Source organism: Pungitius pungitius, chromosome 2 (assembly GCF_949316345.1).
Source record: "Pungitius pungitius chromosome 2, fPunPun2.1, whole genome shotgun sequence".
Lineage (NCBI taxonomy): Eukaryota > Metazoa > Chordata > Actinopteri > Perciformes > Gasterosteidae > Pungitius > Pungitius pungitius.
In genome coordinates, this window is record NC_084901.1 from 30,187,953 (window position 1) to 30,214,210 (window position 26,258).

Here is a 26,258-nt window from a genome sequence, read left to right on the forward strand (position 1 = left end):
TGGGTGGCCAAAATCCAAAAGCTATAAATGTTCCCTTTAACACTTCAGGAGTACTTATGTATACACTGTGTCCGTAGTGATTATCGATACGTGGCAGCAGCGCTGGCAGTAATGCGGAACGTCACTCAGCAGATAAACGAGAGGAAGAGGAGGCTGGAGAACATCGACAAAATCGCCCAGTGGCAAGCTTCTGTTCTGGACTGGGAGGTACGTGTTTACGTGGACCGTTCTTCTAAGCATTGGATGCCCGGATGTCGTTTTTACTGGGCGAATGTGGTACGGTCTGTTTAGTCCATCTGTTAAGTCATGCCCAGAGGAGGGAAGAACTTTTACTTAATCTATATAAATTACCTGAAGATCTGAGCTACAGGATTTGAAGTGGGACTTTGGAGGAGCTCAGTGGGAGGAACCGTTCATCTGGAGTGGAGCAAGAGAGGGCAGGGTTGGTTCAACAATATGATTGGCTGAGGAAATCGTGGCAAAATGTAGTTAGTTTATCTTGAAGTGAGCGCCCAAAGGCAGTTAACGGGGTAGAAGAGTTACAGGCAGAATAAAGAGAGTCTCTCCAACTGAACCTTCAGTTATTGTTTTTAAATGCTTGTAAAATTCACTTTTGAATGCCTTGAATGTTAGTCTATTTAACAAACAACAAAAATTATGTCTTCTCAACATTCAAACTTCATAGAAGTTCAATCCATTTCAATCATGATTTTACCTTGAATCATGTTGGACCAGACAATAAAACTAGTGAAAAATCAAGGATTAAACCGCTCTTTGAGCATCCGTTTGATTTTTCACCTGGTACCTAGATCTAAATGAATTCTGTTGTATCAAAGCATTAAACGCCAAAGTGATTCATTGTTAACTTTAGGCTAACGGTTGCCCTTTTGAGATGGATTAAACAGAAATAATCAAGGTGAAGCTCAAAGACAATTCAAGGTACTTCAAGGATATTAATGAAGAAGTATCAATATGACCTACATAAGCAAACAACCAGGCCCTTGTCGGCCGTATAGAAAGGCTTTGCTGCAGTGGGAGCTGTGGCTACTGAAGCCCTGGGCTTTTTAGCCACAATGAGTGAACCGTTCTTTCCTGTGTGCTGTTTCTTTCGGTACTTGCATTGTTGTACCTTTTTTTTTGCATTTACACACTGTGTGTGTGCGTCTGTGTATCCAGGGCGATGATATCCTGGACAGGAGCTCGGAGCTCATCTACACCGGGGAGTTGTCATGGATCTATCAGCCCTACGGACGCAGCCAGCAGCGAGTCTTCTTCCTCTTTGATCACCAGCTGGTTCTCTGCAAGAAGGTGGGCTCTCTCTCTCTCTCTCTCTCTTTCCCTTTGTTCACTTAATTTTTTTCTTAAACACCATTTTGACTGAAAACAAGCTAAAAAGCTCAAATGCGCCCTCGTCCGGTTGTCTTGAAATGGCTGGTGGCAGAGGCGCTTGAAGACAGACCACGCGACGTCCTCGGGCACACTCCAGAGCTGCAAATAGATTACATAACACCGCATGAGACGCACGCCGCCCTCGGCGAAGACGCGATCAAATCCTCGGCACCGTTCACAAAATGGAGCGGTGGTGGTTTGGGCTCTAATGCGCCGAAGCTGTGCTTTCCTGTCAGACGGATGTTCACGCTCGACTACACCTCAACAATACACGCGCGCAGAGACGCACCGGGGCTGGAGAGGTGCATCATTACACGCACGTGTACACACAGAGGAGCAATGCTTTCTTACCATTACACGGATAAACACACACGCACTAAAGGATCCAACGGAGACATGCAGATACAGTGTCTTACTGTTTCTCTGCTTCCGTCTTTATCTCTTCTATCGCTGTCCATCATCTCTGACACCTGAAATTAAATCATGCATGTGTGTGTGTGTGTGTGTGTGTGTGTTCCGGTCCAATAAGATTCTTGGTTCCACACACACAAAAGCATCCTCGGTTCAACATGGGTAGTTTTCGCCCCCCAGGGTGTGTAAGTAACACGTCGCATATAGCCTTCCTCTTATCTCGTCCGTATCAGAACACGGATGTAGATTTGTGGCGTGATTATTAAAAGATTGCTGCTGTTGTTTTTTTTTCTTTTTTACCTGCCCTTCCCTTATAGTGTGGCTGGAGGTAATTACTTCCCTCAGGCAATGGTTAAGATGAGGATTTTATTTATGGGCATGTTTTATTCCTGCACAGTAACACAGGTCATGGTTACTTGAGGTTGAGAAACTGTTGTAGAGGCAAACACATTTTATTATTCTGATGATTGATTAATTAGTATTCGCTCATTTGTTTCTCCCTTGTATTCGTAAACTGAATATCATTGAGTTTCGGCAGGTAGACGTCACCTGTGGTTTAAGAAAAACATGATGAGATATTTGGAGAAATCTAAAATCTAACTGAACGATTTATGACATAGGAGGCAGTAGTCATACACTCACCGGCCACTTTATTAGGTACCCCATGCTAGTAACGGGTTGGACCCCCTTTTGCCTTCAGAACTGCCTCAATTCTTCGTGGCATAGATTCAACAAGGTGCTGGAAGCATTCCTCAGGGAGTTTGGTCCATATTGACATGATGGCATCACACAGTTGCCGCAGATTTGTCGGCTGCACATCCATGATGCAAATCTCCCGTTCCACCACATCCCAAAGATGCTCTATTGGATTGAGATCTGGTGATTGTGGAGGCCATTTGAGTACAGCGAACTCATTGTCATGTTCAAGAAACCAGTCTGAGATGATTCCAGCTTTATGACATGGCGCTTTATCCTGCTGAAAGTAGCCATCAGAAGTTGGGTACATTGTGGTCATAAAGGGATGGACATGGTCAGCAACAATACTCAGGTAGGCTGTGGCGTTGCAACGATGCTCAATTGGTACCAAGGGGCCCAAAGAGTGCCAAGAAAATATTCCCCACACCATGACACCACCACCACCAGCCTGAACCGTTGATACAAGGCAGGATGGATCCATGCTTTCATGTTGTAGACGCCAAATTCTGACCCTACCATCCGAATGTCGCAGCAGAAATCGAGACTCATCAGACCAGGCAACGTTTTTCCAATCTTCTATTGTCCAATTTCGATGAGATTGTGCAAATTGTAGCCTCAGTTTCCTGTTCTTAGCTGAAAGGAGTGGCACCCGGTGTGGTCTTCTGCTGCTGTAGCCCATCTGCCTCAAAGTTCGACGTACTGGGCGTTCAGAGATGCTCTTATGCCCACCTTGGTTGTAACGGGTGGTTATTTGAGTCACTGTTGCCCTTCTATCAGCTCGAACCAGTCTGGCCATTCTCCTCTGACCTCTGGCATCAACAAGGCATTTCCGCCCACAGAACTGCCGCTCACTGGATGTTTTTTCTTTTTCGGACCATTCTCTGTAAACCCTAGAGATGGTTGTGCGTGAAAATCCCAGTAGATTAGCAGTTTCTGAAATACTCAGACCAGCCCTTCTGGCACCAACAATCATGCCACGTTCAAAGTCACTCAAATCACCTTTCTTCCCCATACTGATGCTCGGTTTGAACTGCAGGAGATTGTCTTGACAATGTCTACATGCCTAAATGCACTGAGTTGCCGCCATGTGATTGGCTGCTTAGAAATTAAGTGTTAACGAGCAGTTGGACAGGTGTACCTAATAAAGTGGCCGGTGAGTGTATATTTTATGGGTAAGAATACATTTCTCCTTCAGATCTTTTTAGTCACAAGGTTGTCATTCTCCAGTGTTTATCTCTACTTCACTGAGGCTATCCTTATTTAATCTGTAGTGCTGATGTACTGTCCGCCATTTGAAATGCATCCACTATATAGTGCCATCAAAAATCCTTCCTCAATGGAAAGAAAAAAATCAAGATCGTCAGAAAATCAGCCGGAAACTGATTTCACAAAGATTTTTCTCGGACAGAATACCATCCCATTGTTTAGCAGGATTAATGTTTGGATTGTAAATTGAGATATTCTTGACTCCTTTTCCAGTGCTTGCCTTACAATCAAGTACACCCAAATCACAATGGTCTTGGAAGATACAAGAGTTGAATACATTTTTTCAAAACTGTCCGGCACGAGCTTCACAAAGACGGAATTTATCGCAGCGGGCTCTACATAATAAACTAGTAAATGTTGTAAAAGTACTTTCTACCTTTTGTGCTTAGGGAGTCTGCAGTGTGTTTGCGCGTCTGGGCAGCAGATGGAAAAGGTTGCATAAGGCGGCAGACTCTCCGGATACCAAGGGGATGGATGCTTGTTGACATCTCTTTGGTTTAGCACACGTGCACATTAACAGACCTCCCTTTATCCTCCTTCCCAGGATCTGATACGCCGGGACATCCTGTACTACAAGGGCCGCATCGACATGGACCGCTACGACGTACGGGACGCCATTGACGGGCGTGACGACGACTTCAACGTCAGCGTGAAGAACGCCTTCAAACTGTGCAACAAAGACAGCGAGGAGATCCACATCTTCCTGGCCAAGAAGCCTGAGGAGAAGATCCGCTGGCTCAGGGCCTTCCACGAGGAGAGAAAGATGGTGCAGGAGGATGAGAAAATTGGTTAGTCACATACCCCTCTGTACATCCCTGCGTGGAAAGCTTTAGTTCCACTCACAATGGACATTGGAGTTCTATTTGGTGCAGCGGAGGCTACAGGCTGACTTTCTGAAGCACGAAACATGTATTCCCCTCAAAGGGACCGTTGGAAAAAACCACACAATGCTTCACGGCTATTTTGCGAGTCGCGGAAAAGCGGCTTACTACGTTTTCATCTTGCGCGTTGCAATTTTGTTTGCTGTTTCAGGTTTTGAGATCTCTGAGTACCAGAAGCGCCAGGCAGCCATGACGGTGAGAAAGGTGACCAAACAGAAAGGTGAGGCAACAAGAAGATATCAGGTGATTTCCCTTTTCTTTTCCTCGCTGGTGTGCTCTGTCTTCTCATCGCTGTTTACTCTTTACTCCTTAACCTGCTCTCTTTTGTGTTTTCCACTTTCTACACCTCTTTTTTCAAACATGCCCACTTTGTTTATGAGTGGACGTAGACTATCTGTGTGCTGAGTAAGCTAGAAAAAGTCACGTGGATCCATGTCTTCTCGTTGCATTATTTTCAATCTACTTCCTTTGAGTCAAATGTCTGTCGGCCCATACGCAGGGTTCAATCGATTTGAGGTACGAAGCAGCTGTTAAGCATCAATGAAAAGACAGAGGGCTTTTTGCATGACGTATTGAGTTTAAAGGGTGATAGCGGTGATGGTGACGGGTGGGTCCTGTGTCGCGCTGGTCTCCAAAAAATCTCAGACTGTTTGCATTTGTTCTTTTACTGAGTTAGGGCGGTCGCTTCCATTTAAAACAAGATGTATACCCAGAAATCTTCTGCGGTACATCAGTGTTTTGTAGTTGATTAATTCGGTTTTATGACAAAATCTCTATTGTAGAACCTTTACTTTACGTTGGTTATTCTGGCACAAAAAGTCAACATAACGCCTGGAAGTGTTGAGAAACACCAGGGTGATCATGTTCTTTTGGTGATCAGAGCCAGATATGTCGCAATGTAAGTATAACTCCAAGGGCCGTTGACTATCTCAGTATCAGAAAAACATGTCAAGCAAGTTATTCAAGATGCTAATTCCAGGCAATCAGACAGAGGACCCACATGTGAGAGTCGGTATCATCCTTTAAGTTTTAGCTGTTTTAGGGCCAGGCTAGATGTTTGCACATTTACCATTACTGATGTTCTTGCTATTGCCAGTTTCCCACAGAGCATGACCATCCATTAAGGTTCTAATTAACCAATGACCCCCGCTAGAATGTTCTCTCTGACGTTAGGATCCCTGTAGATGTCTGTCAGAAGTAAATGTTGTGTGTTTCTAAGTGCTGTATGTGTACATGGCTGGCACAAGGTGAAGTACTCTCTTGAATTTCAGATTCATTTATAGATTTCATCTTGAGAAAGAGGGCCATGTTGTATGGACATGGTTTGAGAATGATAAAGGTATATGCATTGGAGTTCTCCTTAGAGATAGCACAATAAGATGCCATGGCAACTGTTAAGCAGCATTGGGAGGTGTTGTGATCAACGTTAGCATCGGAGCATGGGGTCACTCTCTGACCTGTTTAATGGCACTATCTTGTTTAACGCTTAACCCTTCCAAAATGCTAAAACAACCAAATACCCCTCCCCACTAAGAAAAGACACTGTTCTGCACCTTTTCATTTCTTCCCAAGATGCCATGGCAACTTTTGAATATTTCATCTCCAAATATTGATTGTATCTAATTTTGAACTGCACTAGAATAGTTGTGATGCTTGTAGACCGTAGCTAAATGACATCGTAGGCCGTAGTTAAATGCATATTAACAGCTTTCTGTTGGCTCTATTTTTGCCGCTCTTGTGTTCTCAAGTGTCAAGGGTGCTATTCAAACAAATGTGCTGTCAACAAACGTGGAAAAACAATGCCTGTTGTCCAAATGCCTGGTTTCATCGCTCCGATGCAATCTGCTGGCTCTCTTGTTTTGTCTGCTACAGAGTTTGATTGAATAGCATCTTCAGTCTCCCTTGTGTCATGGCTAGCGCTGAATTCCACTCATGTCCCAATTCAGCTGTGTCTCTACGGTCATACGTGTGTCATATTGTGGGTTTAATATGCAGGAATGTTAACTCTGAAGGCTCATCTTGTATGTCTACGTGCCTGTTTTCTTTGGAAGCATGACTTGGTGTTGTGTTTTTGTGTCTGATAAACAAACGTTTACTGACTATGTTTCCTGTTTGCTATCCACTTCCTTTTTTCTTCTCTCGCTTTGTGTCCTGCGCTACTTCCCCCTTTTCCCTCTCCCCTCACTCCCCCTTCTTGCTATTTTTGCACCTGCCTTCCTAGGTGTAAACAGGTGCACGCCCCCCTCATACCCGCCCCCCCAGGACCCCCTAAGTGCGGGGCAGTATGAGGTAACGGAGGACATGGCACAAGGAGAGGTTTTTGAATTCAGTCAATCCAAAAGAGGCCAGGCTCCTTTCTGGCAGAATTTTAGTAGATTAGCTCCATTTAAGAAATAGAGATACACAGACTCTTCTGAAGGACCAGCTATTTTTCTTAGAAGCACTAAACACTGGAGGATCTTGTCCCATAATGAAGAAAAATACGAAAAACACACACACACAAGAGACTTTTGAAATGATGGACCATTGTTAATATAGCGTGTGACTGGAAGCAGCAAGAGGACTGAAGACTTGGATTTAAAACTTTGAGAAGAATGAAAAAAACATCACAATTCATATCTGTTAGTAACGTTCTTAGTTATCATGCTTCTCCAGCTGAGTTGTTCGTCTTGAGCTCTTTCCCCTCGAATTCTGCATCTTCACGCCATCTGAATGTCCCTGAGTTATTCAAATTGTCATATTAATCTATTTTTAATCCAATCATCTGGAGGAAAACACAAGGTCGGGACAGGGCGTTCCTAGTGGTAGGATTGTGTCGATCTTGCTGTGCTGCTATGTGACATTGCTTGTTGAATTCTTCTGAATGTGCGATTGAGTAACGGCGGGCCCCGTGGCGTCTGAGGGACCCGTGAAAGCGCGCCCGTTGGCATCACCCCAGCGTTCCTTCCATCTGTCCACTGATCACAGACCAGCCGGGCCATCGCCGCTCGACCGATGTCTGCGTCCGGATCACCTCCTCACTCACAACGCTCCATGTTCCGCTCTCTAGCTGCTCGCATACAGTCCCCCTTCCCCACCCAACACACCCCTACACACACAACCCCCCCCCACCCCCCCCCCCCCCTCAGCAAGTGTAGTGCAGTGTCTCCCTCACTCTCCCCGTCCATCCCTCGTCACCTCTTATCTCTCCACCCACCTGCTTCGCCTGCGTGAGTCAGTGGCTCTCAGAGGGAGAGCTTTGCTCTTTTGGAAACCTGCCATTGGCCATGATATGATGGGTCAGGGAACAAATCAATAGTTGGAACATCAATAGAATATTTACATCCACCCACCAACCACTTTTGACAGGGTATTCATAAGCGTTCATGCCGACGATTTGCCGACAGAGCTTTGCCGCTCAGATGAAACAGCTGGGAGCAGGAGATAGGCAGGCCGCGGTCCACCTGCCTTGTGTCAGAGCCCCTCCCCACTCCTCCCAGAGACCACCCCTGTAGCACTGTGCCGGCAGCTCACCGGGCACTTGGAGAGAGAACAGCCGACCCCCGGAAAAAACAGCGAGATCTAAACTAATCACGTCAGTTGTCAAAAGAAAGACTCTTTCGTCCGGCTTCATTATTTCCTGTTGCTCACACTGTAAAAAGCACAGCACGCATTCAGTCCGGGGGGTTTCCTTTTCCGCCTGTTTGAGTAGGAGCGGCGCTAAACCAGCACACGGGGAAATGGTAAAAAACAAAACATATACGTAATCTAACAGGTTGTGAGTCAGCGCTGAAAGAATGTACGATGCAGAAGTGTTGAAGTTGAAGCTGATCTGTAGCATGCAGCTGTCCTCTCACAGATTGATGCATCTCTAAAGGCTACGGCTTCAAACCTTGGCACTCCTCCCCGATGTTTTTCCAGATCTGATCCGTGTCCTGGCAGTTAGCTCGGCACTGTTAAGTGATTTACACAGGACTCAATCAGATTGTCGTGTTGTGAGATCCTGCCATATGCTACTAGCAGAGGTGTTAGAAAGGATCCAAGCGCAATTCACACACACCATGAAGGTATATTGTTTTCTACAGTTGGAATGTAAGTGACACACGACTCCGTGGTTTGTGATCATACTTTGCCCTCAGATACAGAAGTACATTTTGTGTTGAATTATATCACCTGATGGACCGTACATATACAGTATGACAACTTGTGCAATGTGATATATCATTATATATCTTCACTATCCACTACAACGTGATATGAAAGAGTTATATATAGTTCTATGTCATTTGTTTGCCTGCTTATAGGCCTTATAACCTATTGGAGAAAAAAAAGAGACCGTAGAATTGCTTTGTATGTTGTGTAATTTATGTTTTTGTTTCAGTAAAGATGGTTTAGACCTGCGTGAGTTGGCTGCTGGTGTCTGGAGAGATGGCTCCCAGTGAGATTGTTTTGGAAGATAATTCCCTGGTTTGGCACAGCAAAAAGATATGGTTCCCAGGCCATGATAACCTCAGGTCCCGTGCTAAGCACCCCCCACCCCCCTCCCTTCTCCTCTCCAACACCCCCCAGGCTCCCTCACCTCTCGCACCACCTAACAACATACAGACACAAGCATGCAGGCAAACACACGAACACGCACGCACACACTTGCTGGCCCGTTCTGCTGCGGAGAAGAGAGATGCTATCTAACAGTGCCTTCCAGCATTCCACTAGTGATTATCTATTCCGTTTCAAAGGCAGATTTGAATTAGTCATGTATTTTCCCCTCAGTGTGCGACTTGCATCTCTCTCTCTCTCTTTCTTTTTCTCTCTCTCGCTCATACACTTTGGGAATTCCTCATTCCCCAGTGCATGAGATCCACTTGGACAGAAACCTTTTCCATATGAGTAGATACTGTGCCGTCTGACTGAAACACACCTTCTTATATTATACCACACGTGCATAGCGCTACTTTTAATGCACAAGAAGAGGTTCACTCTAATTTCAGATGTTTAGAAAACGACATAGCATTCCTTAATTGTCATATTTAACATGTTGAAAAATGGTTTACTTTGAATATATAGTAGGAAGCAGACTTTCATTAGCCAAGTTAGTTTTCCCTTTTCAAGGTATATTATTAGTAGTGAGTTATGAATCAAAAGAAGAATCATCTATTTTACTGTTATCAGCTACACACTGTAAATAATGTAAAAAGAACAGATCATATATTTGGATATTGGTATTTTGCGTTGGAGACGAATGTTGTTCCAGTTCTAGCGTGCGGTAGACCTCCGTACCCGGTAAATGCATGCTTGTGGCATCCAATATTTTGCATGAGACTTTAGACAACTCCTGACAGATTGTTTGGTTTCATTTAACTTCCAATGGGATCTTTGTTCTTTCTTTTGTTTCTCACACGCGGAACCATTCATTTGTGAAAGCCATGCCATCTCACCAGGGGGAGTTCTCTTCTCCGTCCACCCGGCTGCTGCTCACGACACCTTACAGGTCGTAGCCTGGGTTTTTGTTTGTCAGGTAGAGGGGACACATCAAAGAAACAAAAGGCACTAATGTTCTGTTTGCCCAGATACATTGGGTACTATTAACTGTAAACTTATTCTGAAGTCTTTATCGACTCTTTTCTTTGACTCCAATCTGCACTGTCATGGTCCAAACTGCTGGTTATTTTTTTGGAATCCCATTAATCACTGAGGAAAAACGGGTATCATTTTTCTATGACAACAGTGAACCAAATAGGAGTTAGCACTGATCATGGGTGTTTGTGTATAGATTTGTAGTCAAGCAGAAGAGCTGAATAAATGCGAATACCCTTTCGGGATGAGCTAAAAATAAAACATAATCCTGAAGACACACACACACACACACGCACGCGCGCGCACACAGTCCTTCATTGCAATTCATATCATGCTCTTGTTTCTACTTAAGAAATGATTCTTTAAAGTGCAATGACTTGACACTACAAATTAATTCCTCACTTGTATTTATTGAATAGCGTATTAAATAGAACCATTTTGGCCACATTGTTCAAAAGGATGTATACATTATCTTTATTATATAATTGTCATTCTGACCTTGTGCTGAGAACTGAGTGGACAGCTTTCTGTGTGGGAGATTTCTTTTCCCTTCCATTTGCGGTCACAAAACCGAGACAGACAAGTTAGCAGACTGTCATTTGGATGCATCAGGGGTTGCTCAGATTTACTTAGTTCCTTTTAGTCCAGGGTGTGCGTGAGCCCCTCACATTTAGCATCGCAACATCTCCAGTAGGAACTCTCTGCAGTGTCGTTTCCGAATAGTCAGGGTTACAAACGGAGTCTTCTACCAGCCACATAGTGATGTGGTTTCGGTAAAAAGATGACTGACATTCCGGGTTCGGAATCCATTCATTGTATATTACCATCTCGTTTAAGGTCTGGATTTTTGCCTCACACAGAAAAGATTTACTCACTGTATCCATATCCCTTTGTCCCCATCCGCAAACATATGTCATTTTCTTTCTTGCTGGCCTTTGAGTTTGATTATTTGTTGTAGAAATGAAAAACCTGAAAAATAATGCCTATTCAATCCAGAAACTGTGAATGGGAGAGTGGAGATGTCAACTGTATGTACATTCTATGTTTTGATGTAATCAGAAGCACTGGGAATATGTTGTACTTCGCTGTAAAAATAAATCCATATCTGATATAGCTGTACTTTTGTTGAAAATAAAACCTCTACAGAACTGCGTGTCGAGGCGTCGATGTGTGAGTGGGAGCATTGTGCTGGGTTTCCTGTTGTGTGCCATTATTTCCTGTTTGCAGGTCCCAATTCCCAACAGCTGACGCATTAACTCCTGGATGTGTCACGGAGGAAAGATTCAAGGCCATGCGGCCGTTAGACAGTAATCCGAAAGTATCAGAAAGTGTTTCACATCTCACAAGAGAGGCATTTATACAATTGTAGCAAGCAACTATGCTGTTATCAATAAGTAATGAGACTTTGGGCAGATCTTCTCCGCTTCCCGTTATCAAGTCCACGGCTGAGAAACCACGTTTTTCTATGGAAGATCTGAGAAACGTACAGAGGGATGCAGACAGCCCGTGTAGTCTTCCATTGTGTAATGTTACCTGAGAGGAGAGCAGGCCTAGAGGCGTTACCATATTTGGACACGGGCAATCAGCAGAGCGTTACTGTGGTCTCTAGTGGTCAACCACGGTGTTACACTGAGAGGACCACAGAGCCCTTTGGCGTCCCTCTGCGTTTGACCAAGACATTTCAGTGAGCTCTGTAGATCTTGAGGATTTAATCTCAATTCATGGAGGCACACATTTCAATCTATATATAAAAGAAGAAGAAAAAAAAACAAGAATGAATAGCACTCACTGGGAAGGCGCAGTGACCTTTGAGATCCGGTAGAAATCATCCATCAGAAATGACATTTTAAAGAAATGTCTCTGTCCATACGTTCTGATGCTTTAGCGACCCTCATATGTGTTCAGAGGATTCATGCTTCAGATAGTTCCTCAGGATGAGAGGAACATCCAAATTGTTGATAGCCGGCTCTTTATTGGCAAAGGGGAGGTATCTTCGTATTGCTAGCCGAGTCTGCGACATCAGCGTTTTGGGAAAAACTGGAGCAGACACAGACAAACAAAAAGTACATCAACTTTACCCCACTTTGCAAGCTCCGATGCACACTGAGCCAGACTCGGATCGGCGTCTCACCTCTCTCTTTGAGCAGCAGAACCAGAGCTTCGTTCTGCTTCGTGGTCTTGTCTATGATCAGTGTGGGCAGGTACACGTCCGCCCCGAAGTCCATGAGCAGCTGGATGTACTCCACCCCGCAGCCGTAGCGCAGACACACCTCCAGCACCGTCTTGGGCTGCTTCATCCGGGCCAGCAGCTTCTCGTCCGTGCAGTTGTAGTCGGGGTTGGCCCCGTGGAGGAGGAGCACTTTGAAGCAGTCCAGGTGTCCGTACACGGCCGCGATGTAGAGGGGCCCCCTGCAGGCCGTGGCGTTGGAGGCCCACTCGGGCACCTTGGGCCTGGCGTCCACCTCGGCTCCAAAGCGCAACAGCTGTCGCAGCGCGTCCACGTCGCCCTCGCGGGCCGCCGTCAGCAGGGGGGTGCAGTTGTTGTGCCGGCTGCCGTTGGGATCGGCTCCGGCCTTCAGCAGGGCCACCGCGCAGTCCAGATGTTTCCCGCTGACGGCTGTGAACAGAGGCGTCTGGGCCTTCACGTCCAGGCTGTCGACCTGGAGTCAAACACGGCAGCGCGCCAACACGTTGGAACAGTGGAAAGCGGGCGGGCGATCCGAATAATCTTGACATATCCTCACCAGTCAATTTGTATTTTCTTAATTATCTAATCATTTGAAATTCAAATATTTAATCTCATTTTGACACTTCAATGATCTCCCCCCCCCCCGACTCCTGAGGGAAATATCCTGCTTATTGGAAGCAAAATGTTCCACTGTATCCGCCTCTAGTCCCAGGTAGCCAGGTAGTAAACAGTCGGTTTATCTCAGCCTTCAATTTGCTCCCTGCAGCCTCTGGCAAACAATCTTTAGGATGTGAATGAATAAAGTAATGAAAGGTAAATATAAGGTTCCTTTAAACCTTAGGTGAACTGCAGAGTTTTGTGTGAGTTTGTCACTGCCAGTGACCCCCCCCCCCCCCTTCATATTGCATTTAATCAGGTGATCCACTGTTTATGTGAAATCATGATACAGCTTTTAAATAAATATTTCATGTTGACAGCCCCTCCCACCTCCAGACACACACCCCTGCTATCAAAGATCCATCTCGGCGTCCCCCCTCTGCAAGACACAATGCCACAACAAAAGGCTCTCTCCACATCTCACCTCTGCACCGTGCTCCAACAACAACTCCAAGCACCTCAGGTGTCCCAGAGCGGCAGCTCTGCGCAAGGGGGTTACTGGGACCCCCCACCCGCTTCGAGCGTTGATTGACCTCCGGTGGCTCTCCTGAGACAGAAGCTCAGAGAGCAGCGGCGCGTTGTCGCTGCTCACGGCGTCGCTCAAGGCCTGACACTGCTCGATGTCCTCATCGTCCTCCTTAGGCTGCAGCAGGGAGAAGATCTTGGAGATGTCCATCAAACTCATGTTGACAGCTTGTCCCAGAACCATGATGCCACCCCGGGCTGCTGCGAGTCAAAGCCCCTCCATCTGCAGTGGGCGGAAATGTCAGAGAGAGAGAGACAGTAACACATTCAAACATGCACGGTCGACATCTTGGGTTATTTGTGTGAGGAGTGATTCTTCTCTCAGCAATTTCAAATTCCTACGCGAAAGAGTGGCTTCTCACCGTGACCAATCATTACTGCACTGTTTGCTCACATGACACGGTTACGTTGGACGAGTCGAATCGAGTTAAATCAAAGCCATACATGACCAAGGAAAGAACGGTGTCACACTCACCTCAACTCGCTCCAAAGACAAGAGGAAAGAAGTTCAACACTTTCAGAGCGCCATCATGAAGTCACGTGGAGGAAAGACCGCACGAAGAGGAGTGTGTGATGCTTCCACAGGAGCCGGGAGTTGTGAAGAGCACAGTATAGTGAATGTGTGTGTGTGTGTGTTAGCAGACAGAGGGGACTGGAGCACCTTTCCAAGGGGGCAGGGGGGGGGGGGGGGGGGGGCTAATTTTAGGCCACAGATGGGCCTGGCTGAACTTCCATTCTTGGAGGGTCCAGGCTCAGGGTTATAATTAGAAAGGTGATACAAGAGTGACACTCGGCCCGTGATGGGAGAGCCGGAATAACAACAAAAAGCAAAACGGAGACTTCTGCGCCTCTTCATAGGTGCACGGAGGAGCACGATCCTCCACTTTTAGTTCCATCTGGTCGAACAAGCATTAAAGACACTGTTGTGTCCCCCGTTGGGACAGTGAAGCCCAGCGGCGTTTTGCCTCTGCGTGCTTCCGCTATCACCTGTTTTCCTTGATTCACAACAGGGCCAGAGCCACAAAATGTCAAGTATTTGTGTTCTTCAATACACTTCAATAATCCCCCCCGTCCCCCCCGTCCCCCCTCAAAGGAGACATGGTGTCAGTGTCAGGAGCTGCCAGTCAGCTGTCCGTCTGCCAAACCCACCCATGTCCTCACCCTGCTCCGTGTTCACATTCTTTCAACAGCAGGTGGCACAAGAGTTCAGATTCCTGGCCTCCAAATACAGGCGTAGACTTTATTCTTCCATTTGAGCAGCCGGACATGTAGCAGTTTAGTGTCGATAACAACGACACTTTCTGAAACCTGACCCGAGAACAGTGAAAAGAGCATTTTTTTTTATCGCTATTCAAACTTTTCCAAAATGAAAGGCATAGGGTGCTACAAGCAGCCAGGTGTGTGTGTGGCCGAGGCAGTGCCACATTACTGCAAGTCTATTTTTTTTTATCAATCTAAGTCATTTTTTCCCTTTTATACTTCCTTAATCTTTGCAGAAAGCCTCTCGGCTGGCAGACGAAGCGGCATTATCAAGCCAACGTATGCTCTCCATGTTGCAGGTAGAGGCTCCACAGATAAGAATTGTAGCCTCATTAGCCAGAAATGTGTAAACTTGAAACTCCACGCTCCACTTTAACAGATACTGTAACCATATTTTAAAAATGTAACATTCTATTTGTTTCTTATTCACCTCCATTTATTAAAAATTAATTTCATTTTACTACAATACCTTTATATATTTTAAAGGCATGAGTTTAAAATCCACAATTGTGTTATTTAAATTGTTAGAATTACAGCTATACTACACAAGAATATTTTGATTACATTTTGGAAAATTACATTTTGAAATCACAGATAACAACATTGTGAATTTGTTCTTCTGGGGCCTCGGTTGGTTACAAGAGATGAAAATACATTGCATCCATTTCCATGTAGAGCGTGCTGAAGTCACCCAATGCATCATGGGATGTAGTCTTGTCGACGTTTAAGCTGATGGCCAAGGCCAAGAACTGAGGGTGTGTAATTTTCAGGTAACTGCACTCATCCTGAGTATTTCTCTTTTGCTAAACTTTTACTCCATAACATGTCAATTTAACTTCACTCCCTTTATTTGACACTGTCAATTACCACTAATTCTTCTTTGTCAGATTGTTAACACAAGATGTATATCAAATGATTCATTATGTTGTATTTTTAGGTAGTATATTAATCATTTCCAATGAGCTACACCATTGAATGCAACATTAGTGAAGAATACATCATTGCCTCATTAGTTAGAAACGTATTATCCCTTCTGTGAATATATTATGTTATCCTTCCTGTAACTATATATGAATTGAAATGGTAACTTAAGTACATTTTGAGCACTTTTCACTGTGCTCCAGTAAATAATGAAATGATAAACCTTCTGTCTGTGCCGCTCACTGGTGCGGAGGAAATGTGCCCCGAGAGAGCGAGCCACCCTTTTCAGAAACGTTAAACTATTTTTGGTTTATTATGAAACCGTCGGCAGAAAGAACGAAGTTTGGCGGGCAGCAGCAGTCCAGTTAACTAACGGGAAACCCTGCAGGGACTGACAAACAAACAAGCAACAACAACCAAGACAAAGTCACATCCACACAAAAGAGTAGTGACTGATTGGTTTAACGACTCCAGCTGTAACACACATGGACAGAGTGGGAAACAGCAGATGAATTGATATCAATGTCACAAAAATATGTCATTTAGCGTTTCCTAAAAACAAACTTTTCAGGTGTTCATCACACTTGACACGTGGCCTCAATGGATCACATCTGGGATGAAAAGAAAATATAACGGAAAGAATATCTCTGTGCTGAGGCTCGGAGGTACAATGTGTCCTCAATCTCGGTGAGTTTTGAAAGTCAATATTTCAATTGAGGCGTTGTTTTGATGGAATTATCGGATACGCAGTGTAATACACACAGACGTTCGGACATCATCCAGTTGGATTCACGCAGCGGGAGAAACTAAAGCGCGGCTCATCGGAAGCTGCTCAGTCGCTTTCGAGGCGAGATCCGAAGACCCGGAAGCACCAACAGCGTCTTGAGCGCACATTGTGAAGCCCACACAGCAAGGCCTAAAAGTGTCAAATCCCTTCACTGGGGCCCTTTCGTAGCAGTAGACCCCTACGCATGTGAATGTGATGCTATTTCTCACAGCGTCCTTTCTCCTCAGAACATTGACAGAGACTTTCTCACAAACTCGTCTTATAAACCCAAGAAGATTCATTTGTACCAAAAGACAAAAAAGAATCATTTTCATCATTGATGTTATTCACGTTAATGGCAACAGACACATGACACATACTGGCAGCTGTGTGGAGAGGAAGAGCAGGATAATGTTCCACGTGCATGAATTTCTCTCGCATCTCTTAGCCGGTGGTTCCCAACAACCACCATGGAGGTCGGAAGGATTATTATCGTCTCTTACTTCTTATTCAAGGACTTGGGCCAGAGAAGAAATGCAGGTTGTACTTGGTTGGATGGCTAAAGAAATACAATAAAAGCTTGATTTAGATTCTATTAAACCAATGGCATTTGTTCATGCTACTGCCTGAAGATAAACAGGTGTAAAAAAGAGCTCTAAATTACCGAGACTAAATTTTCCACAGCTGCTTAATTCATGCAAATTAATCCAAATGAAGCTGAATTAAATGTGTTGACATTATTCAACAAGCTATGCAAAGCTCAACTTAAATTTAAACCCTTTCATTTTTTTTATACTTTAAGTGTTTCCTATATGCTTACATAACACATGTGTTATACGTAGCAGTCTACTTATTGAAACCGTTTTTTTTCTGGACTGAGGATTTAACTCTGAGATTTATGTTCTTCCAAGTGATGGAAAATGTCCCCACAATCCCTTGATTTTGAAGTCCATAAAGATATTGAACTCTGAACTCTCGACTTAATAAAAGCTGTAATCTTTGTATTTCTATTGTTACTTTGCCGTAAAACTTTTGTGACCCAGGCGCCAATTTAATAAAGGTTTTAAAAATCAACTAGGAGTCTATTTTAGTTTGTGATGGAATATTTTTTTAGAACAACAACGAGGACATTTCTTAATAAATGTGTCAGTCAAAGGAGGCTGCATCATGTTTGGGGATCTCATACTACACCAGGTGTTTTTTGTTATTTCATTGAATATCGTACTAAAGGTTTTTAGACAATTTTAAGTCGTTTTTTTTTGGTATGTTATACCGTACCATATTTTTTATCTCTATAAATTTGATTAAAAAGAATACAGTAAAGACATATGTCAAATGTCCCTGGCCTTCCATAACGTTTTTTAGGACAAGTTTTATGGGAGTTCTTTTAAAGAAAGTCATTGCTTTAGTGCACTTTTAGTAGATTATGAAGACATTTGTATTCATCTCTTTATTCATGCAAATATTCAAGCATGATAACTTATGAGGTTCGAGGTCTATAAAGTATTAACTAAGTGCCGAACATTATGGATCATGAGTTCAGTGAATCTGAGTCGTAGGTTACACAGCATACTAAAATTGCCATAACTTTGGCCAGTTATTAAGACACATGGAGAAGTGCTTTAAAATATCATAACAGCTTATACATTCTTAGTTTCTGTAACCAATCTTTCATATACATCAGCTAATGATGCAGCATGACTTTTTGAGGTTCAATCTGAATGACAGCACTGTACATATTTGCAATTGCATAAAAAGTCACCGACACCATCTTTATAAAAAAAAAACTTGACCCTGGGTTCGGATAAGTGGACTAGTAATATTGGGTCATACATTGAGAATCTGAACATACTGTGTGTAATAATGACAACATTAAAGGTGACTTACGTTTAATTACATCAAGGGCTGTGTCAGCCCATTACATTGGTAGCAACGGTTAACATACAATGAAATAAAATACAAAAAAAAAAATAGATTTGCCTCTAATCACCTTGATGTCACCGTCTCCATCCATTCGGCCTCTCCTCCCCCAACACATTGTGTTTTTTACTCTGAAAAGCCACAAAAACAAGGATATTGTGAGGAACTTAAATGAAACCACCATTGTGCACCATTTCAAACCTGCAAACGTGAACACTCACAGTTTATTTTGACTGTTGCAATGTGCAGTATGTCAATAGAATAGACGAGCAGGAGGTAATGTGGACCCAAGCTGTTGGCTTGCAACACAATTCTGTTGAAAGTTCGGATTCAAATTTAGAGAATTTTCATGGAGCTCATAAGAAAGATAAAGAGGCCATCGAGTTGTAAATATATTGTATGCTTTAAATATTCAACAAAATCGAACACAACGCAGCCTGTAACGATGAGAAAGTATCCTACCTCAGGTGAAGACACATTGCCTCAGTTTGTCCGTTTGATGTCCATCTTTTAATGTCCATCATCTTCCTATGTGTCCGCCGTTGCTGGGGAAAAACTACACAAATAAAAGCAACTGCCTTGACACGCAATACAACTGAGAAACTGTCACGCAAATCTCTTGCGTCTAACTACAGTATATTCCTGTCCCTCTATAATGGATCAGTCACAATGTTGTCACTTGAGTTGAAGAACATGTTGTTGGAGGGGAGCGAATTATAGTTTTTTTTTTCTAGGTTTTCAGGAAACAAGAGAGTCTTTGTGTGTCTTAGGCAGCCAATGTTACATTGTGAGTAATTTGAACTGGAATTGTACCATCGATACAAAAACATAGTTCAGTCATGCACACACATTTAAATGACCCAATTGACGTGTGAGCCATTACGATTATGTATCTCTGTCTGATGAAGTTTGATCACTCTACTTACAAGAGCAACCTTACCGTGTTCGGCCAGTGTGTTTCCATCAGACATCCTGTACGCCATGCGGCGGGCTGACCACCGGGTGGCGCTGTTAGTTCGCTGATGGCAGGAACGGCTTCTTCACCAAGCAGTAAAAGCAAAGGGCGTGTAAACACGCTTTGGTAAAAATGACCTCAGCGCCCTCAATGAACTTCATAAAGTTAATATTTCACTTCCAGCCGTCTGCTGCCCAGCTGTTGGTCCACATACTGGAATTTATTCCACCCCCCCCCAAAAAAATAAGACCTGCCGACCGCTGGATTTGCAGGTTAACGTCACGTAACTAGCAACACGTCATGGGATTCAGATTATATATTCAATATGCGTTATATTTATGCATTTGAAACTAAACTCAAAGTGTGTGTTCGTACTAAATGTTGGGGGAGGGAAAACGAAGCCCCCCCCCCCTCCTCCCTCGAGGAGGAGCGGAAAGCAGAGGAGCCGCAGGGAGCGAAGGGACCGACCGTGAGTTTAGGGAGAGTACAAAATGTAACCTCCCCCCTCCCGGACTGTGCGCCACGAGAGACAGAACGAACCTCCCCCGGGCTCGTGTGTCAAGGTCCTGAAGTCCAGCACCCCACCCCCCCCCTCTCCCAAAAAAAAAAAAAAAAATCTCAATCCCTCCAAGGAGGAGACGACACGGGTCAGGTGACTCATTGTTGCCCCCTGGGGGCCTGTGTGTGTGTGTGTGTGGGGGGGGAGGGGGGGTTGCAATAGCTGCCTATAGTTTCATAGTTTTGGGTTTGGGTTGTGCTGCAGGAACAGGCGTCTCTGGCCTTGACCACTTCTATCAGCAAGGAAAGACACAACTGCAGCTCGGAGCGCCGCGGGGCAGACTAAACACGCGCGGTGGAACTCTCACACGTCTCCAAGCGGGGGGGGGGGGGGGGGGGGACAACACTCGTGTCAATTTCCACCGATTCACAGGATGGAAAAATGAAGCAAACTATTTTTCTGGGACGGGAGTGCACACCTTGGGGGAGTTTTCTCGTAAAGCCCTTCGATGCCTCTCCCTGGATTTGGGAGGAACTATTCGGTGGAGACGTGCGGGTCACAGCAACCTGGGGTTGCCTTAGCAACGGCTAAGGAACGTGGAGTTGCCCTGGCAACAGATGAAATGAGGGGTTACCCTGACAAAAAAGCAACAGGAACTCATTTAGAAAGACCTCGCTGTCCTTTTTCAGACAGATAGCTGCAGAGATGATGGGCACTGTAATAATACAATGAAAAGGACAATGTTGTGGTGGAGTCAAACATATTCCCATCTCTTTATTTTGACACACAGGATAAACCCACCTAATAAACACTAATCCATATGCTGATGGTGGCGTCCTCGGTGACCACCCAGCCACAGCTGTGTTTGTGTTCACACCACGAAGGAACAAAAACAACCGTAAAAAAGACTGTTTACAAGGTTAGAACAAAAACAGCCATTTATTGTTATCACTCTATTTAAGTTAAACACAAAACACTATTCAGAGCAAATGAGTGGCTATTTTTTTGATCCTGTCCGTGCTCACTTGAACACTGTAAACATGAAAACAACATGGTTTTATTTAAACGCTGCAAAACCAATTTAAATTTTATATTGGCACAAAAAGTACATGACAGACAGCCATAGAAGCAAGCATGCATTACAGACAAAAATAAAGATTGAAAGTACAGTACAATATTGAAGAAAAAAACAACAGTCGCAACATGGGCAAAGTTGCTTAGACATTTCCTTTTTGCATTACTGCAGTCACACGTCAGGGTCTATCCTGGGACTATCTAAGTCATAAAGTGACATACAAACATCCAAAGCACTGATAAAACCAAACGACACGAGGACACCACCAGATTCTCCATCCGTTTCAGTTGACAGTTTATGAAAAGATCATTTGTTAAAGCGGGGATAATCGTCCTGAAGCACAGACCTGTAATTTCAGCGGCACACTGCGATGTACATGGCTGATCTTAGATCAGTGTGTTGGACCAGGTCCCTTTTAAACGCCCTCCTGGAGCTGACGGTAAAGTAGGATCTACTCATCAGGCTTCCTCTTGGGCTTCTTGGGGTTGCGGGAGCGGCTCTTGGCCTTGCACAGCGGGCAGATGGGAGCATTACGATGAATCTGCTGGTGGCAAGACAGGCAGGCCTGGAGAGAGGGGGAGAAGTTTAGAGCCATCGCTTCACATCGCGCCTTTCTCTCTGTGCTGCGGAGACGGGGATCTTTGTCAGGTGGCACGTGGGCGTGTCGGACTGAGCTTATTCTTCTCTTTATTCAACTTTGGGCTGGTGTGTGAGTTTGTGGGCTCGTTTAGTTTTTTCCTACGTTTGTCAGGACTAGGAGTCGGATACATGTGGGGGATTCACCAAGGTTTTTTTTTTTTGTAACAGAGAGAAACGACACGTGCAAGCAAAACTAACCGAACCTACTGCCGCTTTGTTTTCAGGTCTGACCAGTCAACAACTTTTCAAATTCGCAAAAGGTGTTTTTCTTTCACGGCTGCAGCTCTTTTAGGACCGCGGGAGTAATACCTTCATAGGGGGGGGTTGCTGTCTGAAGGTGGCCGTCTGGCGCGCATCTTGCTTCCTGGAAACCTGAAGCTGCTGAGCTGCCGCTGCAGCGGCAGCGAGGGATTCTGGGATGGCGGGCTCATGCGGCTCCTTCTGCCACTCCGCTTTCTGCTTCTCAAAGTAGCTGTTTGAAGAAAAGAGAGAGAAAAAAAAAAAAAGATAGATGAAAAACCTGGCGGGCTGCAATGCTTATTTAGAGCTTATGAATCATATCACAGTTGAGATTATCCCATCTACTCTGCGTATCAAGAGATGTGGAGTGGCAAAACCAAATATAAAAGGAGGCTAAAATTGAAAAACATTATAGACAATCTCACACATCCTCTTTGTATGAACAACTCGGGGGGAAAGTACTTTCATTGGGAGGGTGTTTGTCTGCTTGCATGCGAGCGTGTCACTGAGTGCGGAGGACTGGGAAAGAAATGTGGCCTTGGACTTTATGCCTCACTGGCCCATTTTCAAAATAAAAAAGTGATATCCCATTACTTTGGGCTCTCTGGTTTCTCTCAAAATAGGTTTGTGATTGAGTAGCGCATTAACAGAACAAATGCAATGGGTCCTGTAACCATGAGCCACCAAAGCGCCGACTAACACATTTCAACATGTCAGCTTTGATATGGGTCCCGTGTCAGTCCCGTCTTAATAAGACGTTGGTATGAAAGTTGGATTTGTTTGCCGTTACAGACGCCGTAACAGGCTCCCTTTTTCAGCTGAAATCAACATCTTCACCGTCACGGCTTTTCTTAAAATGAGCCCAACTCCCCCCCCCCCGCCCGCCCCTAAAACTGTGGCGCGATTGAAGTGTTACCACTGTTAATTTCTTTTTCTTTTTTTGCCACCAAAATGTGCAAGTGTTAGTTTTTAAATCTCCCAGATATCTCGCCACTAATCTGCCTCAGAAAAGGCACCGGAGGGAAACGTCATTCGGAACTCTCTAAGTACCTTGTAAACTTGGGGGGTGGGGGAGGGGGGGGAGAAGCCCAACCACCAAGAAGGAAAAGAGAGACGCGTACCACCTGGCCAAATGAACTCATCCTGCCAGCTTCCACAGCACAAAGCAGCAGAGCAGCAGTGGTCCATCAAACCTTCCCTAAACTCAGGCTCTTCATTTGAAAAGACAATTAAAAAATTCCAGTGCATAAAATATCCGTTCTAACTAAAGTGAGAAAAAATAGCACGACATTCTGAAACCCCCCTCCCCCCTGCGCTGCCTTAATGTACCAGCGAGTAACGGACCTCAACAACTGGCAGATTGACGACAGGAAAACTGGGTCAATTTTTCCGTCTGCACGGTAGGCAGAGGAACGGCTCACATACAAAAGCACATTTTAAACTCTCCTAAATCGTTGGTCCGATTGCACAACCCCAATGACGAATGAACGGTCGTCTCAGACAGGTCCTGAAGTAATCTGTTCCGTCTTGATATCGAACACAGGAGTTTCTCTCTCGGCCCCACGGGGGGGCTCAGCCTGCAGGGCTGTGGGTGACCGGGACATTCTGGAGCTACCAAATGGATTTATTGCTGTGCGGCTTTTGGAAGACACAGGATTGTGCGGAATGGAGGGGCAATTAAATTGGATATGAATGGGCTAACTGAGCTGTAGAGACCATGTATCGAAAAAAATAATAATAATAAAAATAAAAAAAATCAGATGTCCTGCACATTACAGCCGAGACACAGCAGAGGCTGTGCGCTGCAGACACTCTGACATCTTGGGGGTAAAAATAGAGCAGACTTCTTCTTTAGAAAGGACATTGGGTGTTTTGCTCTGATCGAAGTGAGTCAAATTAAATGATTGTCTTAACCTGATTACTGTGCATGCAAGCAGGGTCGTTGTACAGCTAGAGATATTTGTTTATCATTTCCTCTATCTAGCTTTAGTTTGGTATTTATTTTCCACTAAAACACTCAATCAAACCAGAAAACACTCATACTTAATTTAACTTAAGTTATTTTTAACTGTGTCATTCACACAGATACACATACCATGTAGGTATTTTTATATGGACAATTTATTTAGTGAATTACTGGAAAACGTGCCATTTTGTATGTACACACATACTGTATATACTGTGTGTATATAATGCAAAATAATTTTAAAAACTACCTATTTATGCAGTGTTCTACGCAGACAGGGTGGCATGCGGATGATAACAGAAAGTTATTGTAAGGATCTCTCTCTGTTCCTCTCTGCCGTACATAGCGGTGAGTAAAACACTATTTATAATCCTGTGTGTGATTGCTCGTGTTCTATTGCACAATGAGATACTTGTTACTGGGGCCAAAGGGCTTCTGAAGGCAGAAATCACATTTATGATGCGTCCAATGTTTTGGTTTCTAAGAAACTACACAACTCTGCTCTTTAAAATTGACAATGCCCATGTGCCCATTTTACAGCTTATAAACATAGCATCCCATTTTGAAATTACACCGCCGCTGCATTCATACTGTGAGATGTACTTCTCTGATGTACTTTGACAATGACCATTGAATACTAACTGCTTTTTACTTTTGTGTTGCCATCAACTCTCACTGCATCCCAGAGAATCTGTATGGTTACACTATAGATGACATAGGTAAATGGATCTATATACAAATTTAAAACTTAACGGATGGATTTGAATTATCTGACTGTTGAAATAATGTTCAAACAAAACCTGTTAATCATATTCCGTGTTTCATATTCATGTCTGAAGGGGCAAACAATCCCCTGTAAATCCACAGCTCTTTTATGGAGACATAAAACCTGGTCATATATCCATTGTAAAAACATAATGTGTCCAAAATAATCTTACTGTGACTGTTCGTGGGTGTGTGTGCATGTATACTGACTCTAGGGAGAGCTTCTCTTCTTCTTCGTTCAGGTTGGGGAGTCTGTGTAGGCCTAAAGTCATCCTGAGGGCATCAACATGCTCCTTCAGAGGTTTGTACTCATCATGGAGGCGCCGAGTGGTTTCCAGGAGCTTATTCAGGTCATTCTCTGACTGCTTGATGGTGCTCTCCATCTGAGTGGACAGGAATAGGTATTTCAGAAATACAACAGTAATAGGCTCTGTATAAGCGATTCCTGCTTGTACCTTGTCATTACACGTCCATTGTGGTACTATTAAATAATTTGATTATCATTGTACTGTAAAAAAAACCCCACAAGGACTGACGTTGCATTTACTCCATCGTTATTATTCGTTGTTCATCACTGCTATTTTCTGAGCTGTTGCTAACTCGCACTCTCTGTAAGTGGATTCCACACAGAATGTGTGTGTATCTCTGAACAACCCTCACTCACCACATTTATATCCGCGTGAATGAGCCGCAGCTCCTCCACGTGGGCCATTTTCTCTTGAAGAAGCAGATCCATCTCTTGTTTGTACTCTTTCAGGTGCTTCTCCTCAGACTCCAGAGCATCAAACTCAACCTTAAGACGGGACTTGATCTTCTGCATCTGGACGGTCTTGTTCCTGCAGGCAGTGGCAACAGACAACAGAGAGCGGCTGTCAGGCTCAGATGCACAACAAAAACAGACAGATCTAAAACAGCACCATGCCATGTAGTGCTTTGAATTTGTCTACAACGATGAATACCTTCACAGACGACAGGCACAGCCATTGGGCAGAATTACCTCAGCCGTTCATTCATGTATTGAGTGCATGGAGTCATGGGAATTATTATGCACATCTGGAACGCAGTTACTACGCCCGGCTTTAAACCAGTGAGACGATGACAGACCCATAAGCTCGCTAGCTAGGCTGCTAGCTTAGCCACCGCAATAATTAGCAGCGCACATCTGGCATTTCGTTGATGCACATCTGGAATGTTGACACGTGTAGGACACAAATATGGACCTTGAACACAGCTCGTGTGTATCTAACGTTGCGTGTTACTCAGCCCATGCGGCGTCATGCCGTGGCCCCGTTGGAAACGAGCAGGAAGAGCCTGATGAAGACAGTCCGGCTAACACTAGCTAGCGTTAGCTCAGTAACAAAAGCGAAGTCAAGGGGCTCACACTTGGCCGACCAACGTTAGCCAAGATTACGTTTGTCGGCACGAGGTGGAGAAACACCTGGCAGAATTACGCGCTCGCGCCTCACCGTATTTCCAAGATGTTTTCCAACTTGCACATTATTTCTTGTTCGTCCGCCATGGTTGCCCGTAGTCCCTTGTCGTTCAGATAGCCAACTCGGTTCCCCCGTGAGGCCACGGTGGTCTTCTTGTTGATAAAAACACAATGGAAGTTGTGAGCGCGCAAACGAGCACGCGCCCGCAACGTGAAACCATGGCGACGAGTGACGAGCTGCTCTTCCGTATGAA

At 44.5% G+C, this 26,258-nt stretch overlaps 3 protein-coding genes and 1 long non-coding RNA gene across 18 annotated transcripts in view; 1 reads left to right on the top strand and 3 right to left on the bottom strand.

The window, feature by feature from the left end:
• The window catches only part of LOC119210149 (rho guanine nucleotide exchange factor 9), a 41,716-nt gene extending 30,372 nt beyond the window's left edge, over positions 1-11,344 (top strand). For 7 of the 13 annotated variants that reach the window (XM_062560757.1, XM_062560758.1, XM_062560759.1 and 4 more), the window contains 5 exons: positions 78-207; positions 1,177-1,308; positions 4,307-4,550; positions 4,795-5,159; positions 6,865-6,989. In XM_062560757.1, the coding sequence (XP_062416741.1) occupies positions 78-207; positions 1,177-1,308; positions 4,307-4,550; positions 4,795-5,048 (760 nt within the window). In that variant the 3' untranslated portion in view covers positions 5,049-5,159; positions 6,865-6,989. The other 6 variants (XM_037459853.2, XM_037459856.2, XM_037459859.2 and 3 more) reach the window with 4 other exon arrangements.
• On the bottom strand, positions 11,334-14,196 carry asb12b (ankyrin repeat and SOCS box-containing 12b). Of its 2 annotated transcripts, none has more exons than XM_037459860.2 (4): positions 14,042-14,196; positions 13,466-13,789; positions 12,328-12,856; positions 11,334-12,233 (listed from the first exon to the last, which is right to left on the bottom strand). In XM_037459860.2, exons 2-4 carry the CDS (start codon positions 13,748-13,750, stop codon positions 12,088-12,090), a joined length of 960 nt encoding a protein of 319 aa, XP_037315757.1. In that variant the 5' UTR covers positions 13,751-13,789; positions 14,042-14,196; the 3' UTR covers positions 11,334-12,087. The 2 variants fall into 2 exon arrangements, with proteins under 2 accessions (XP_037315757.1, XP_037315758.1); XM_037459861.2 differs by lacking the exon at positions 14,042-14,196 and adding an exon at positions 13,929-14,033.
• Positions 14,197-18,317: 4,121 nt separating this feature from the next.
• LOC119211002 (uncharacterized) lies at positions 18,318-19,764 on the bottom strand. The gene is made up of 4 exons (XR_005119717.2): positions 19,374-19,764; positions 18,896-18,978; positions 18,655-18,746; positions 18,318-18,564 (listed from the first exon to the last, which is right to left on the bottom strand). It is a non-coding gene; the product is annotated as an uncharacterized LOC119211002 (long non-coding RNA).
• Positions 19,765-20,636: 872 nt separating this feature from the next.
• On the bottom strand, positions 20,637-26,220 carry zc4h2 (zinc finger, C4H2 domain containing). Of its 2 annotated transcripts, XM_037460187.2 has the most exons (5): positions 26,039-26,220; positions 25,237-25,408; positions 24,783-24,955; positions 21,911-22,073; positions 20,637-21,527 (listed from the first exon to the last, which is right to left on the bottom strand). In XM_037460187.2, the coding sequence occupies exons 1-5, from the start codon at positions 26,089-26,091 to the stop codon at positions 21,414-21,416; spliced, it is 675 nt and encodes a 224-aa protein (XP_037316084.1). In that variant the 5' UTR covers positions 26,092-26,220; the 3' UTR covers positions 20,637-21,413. The 2 variants fall into 2 exon arrangements, with proteins under 2 accessions (XP_037316084.1, XP_037316085.1); XM_037460188.2 differs by lacking the exon at positions 21,911-22,073.
• Positions 26,221-26,258: the final 38 nt, after the last annotated feature.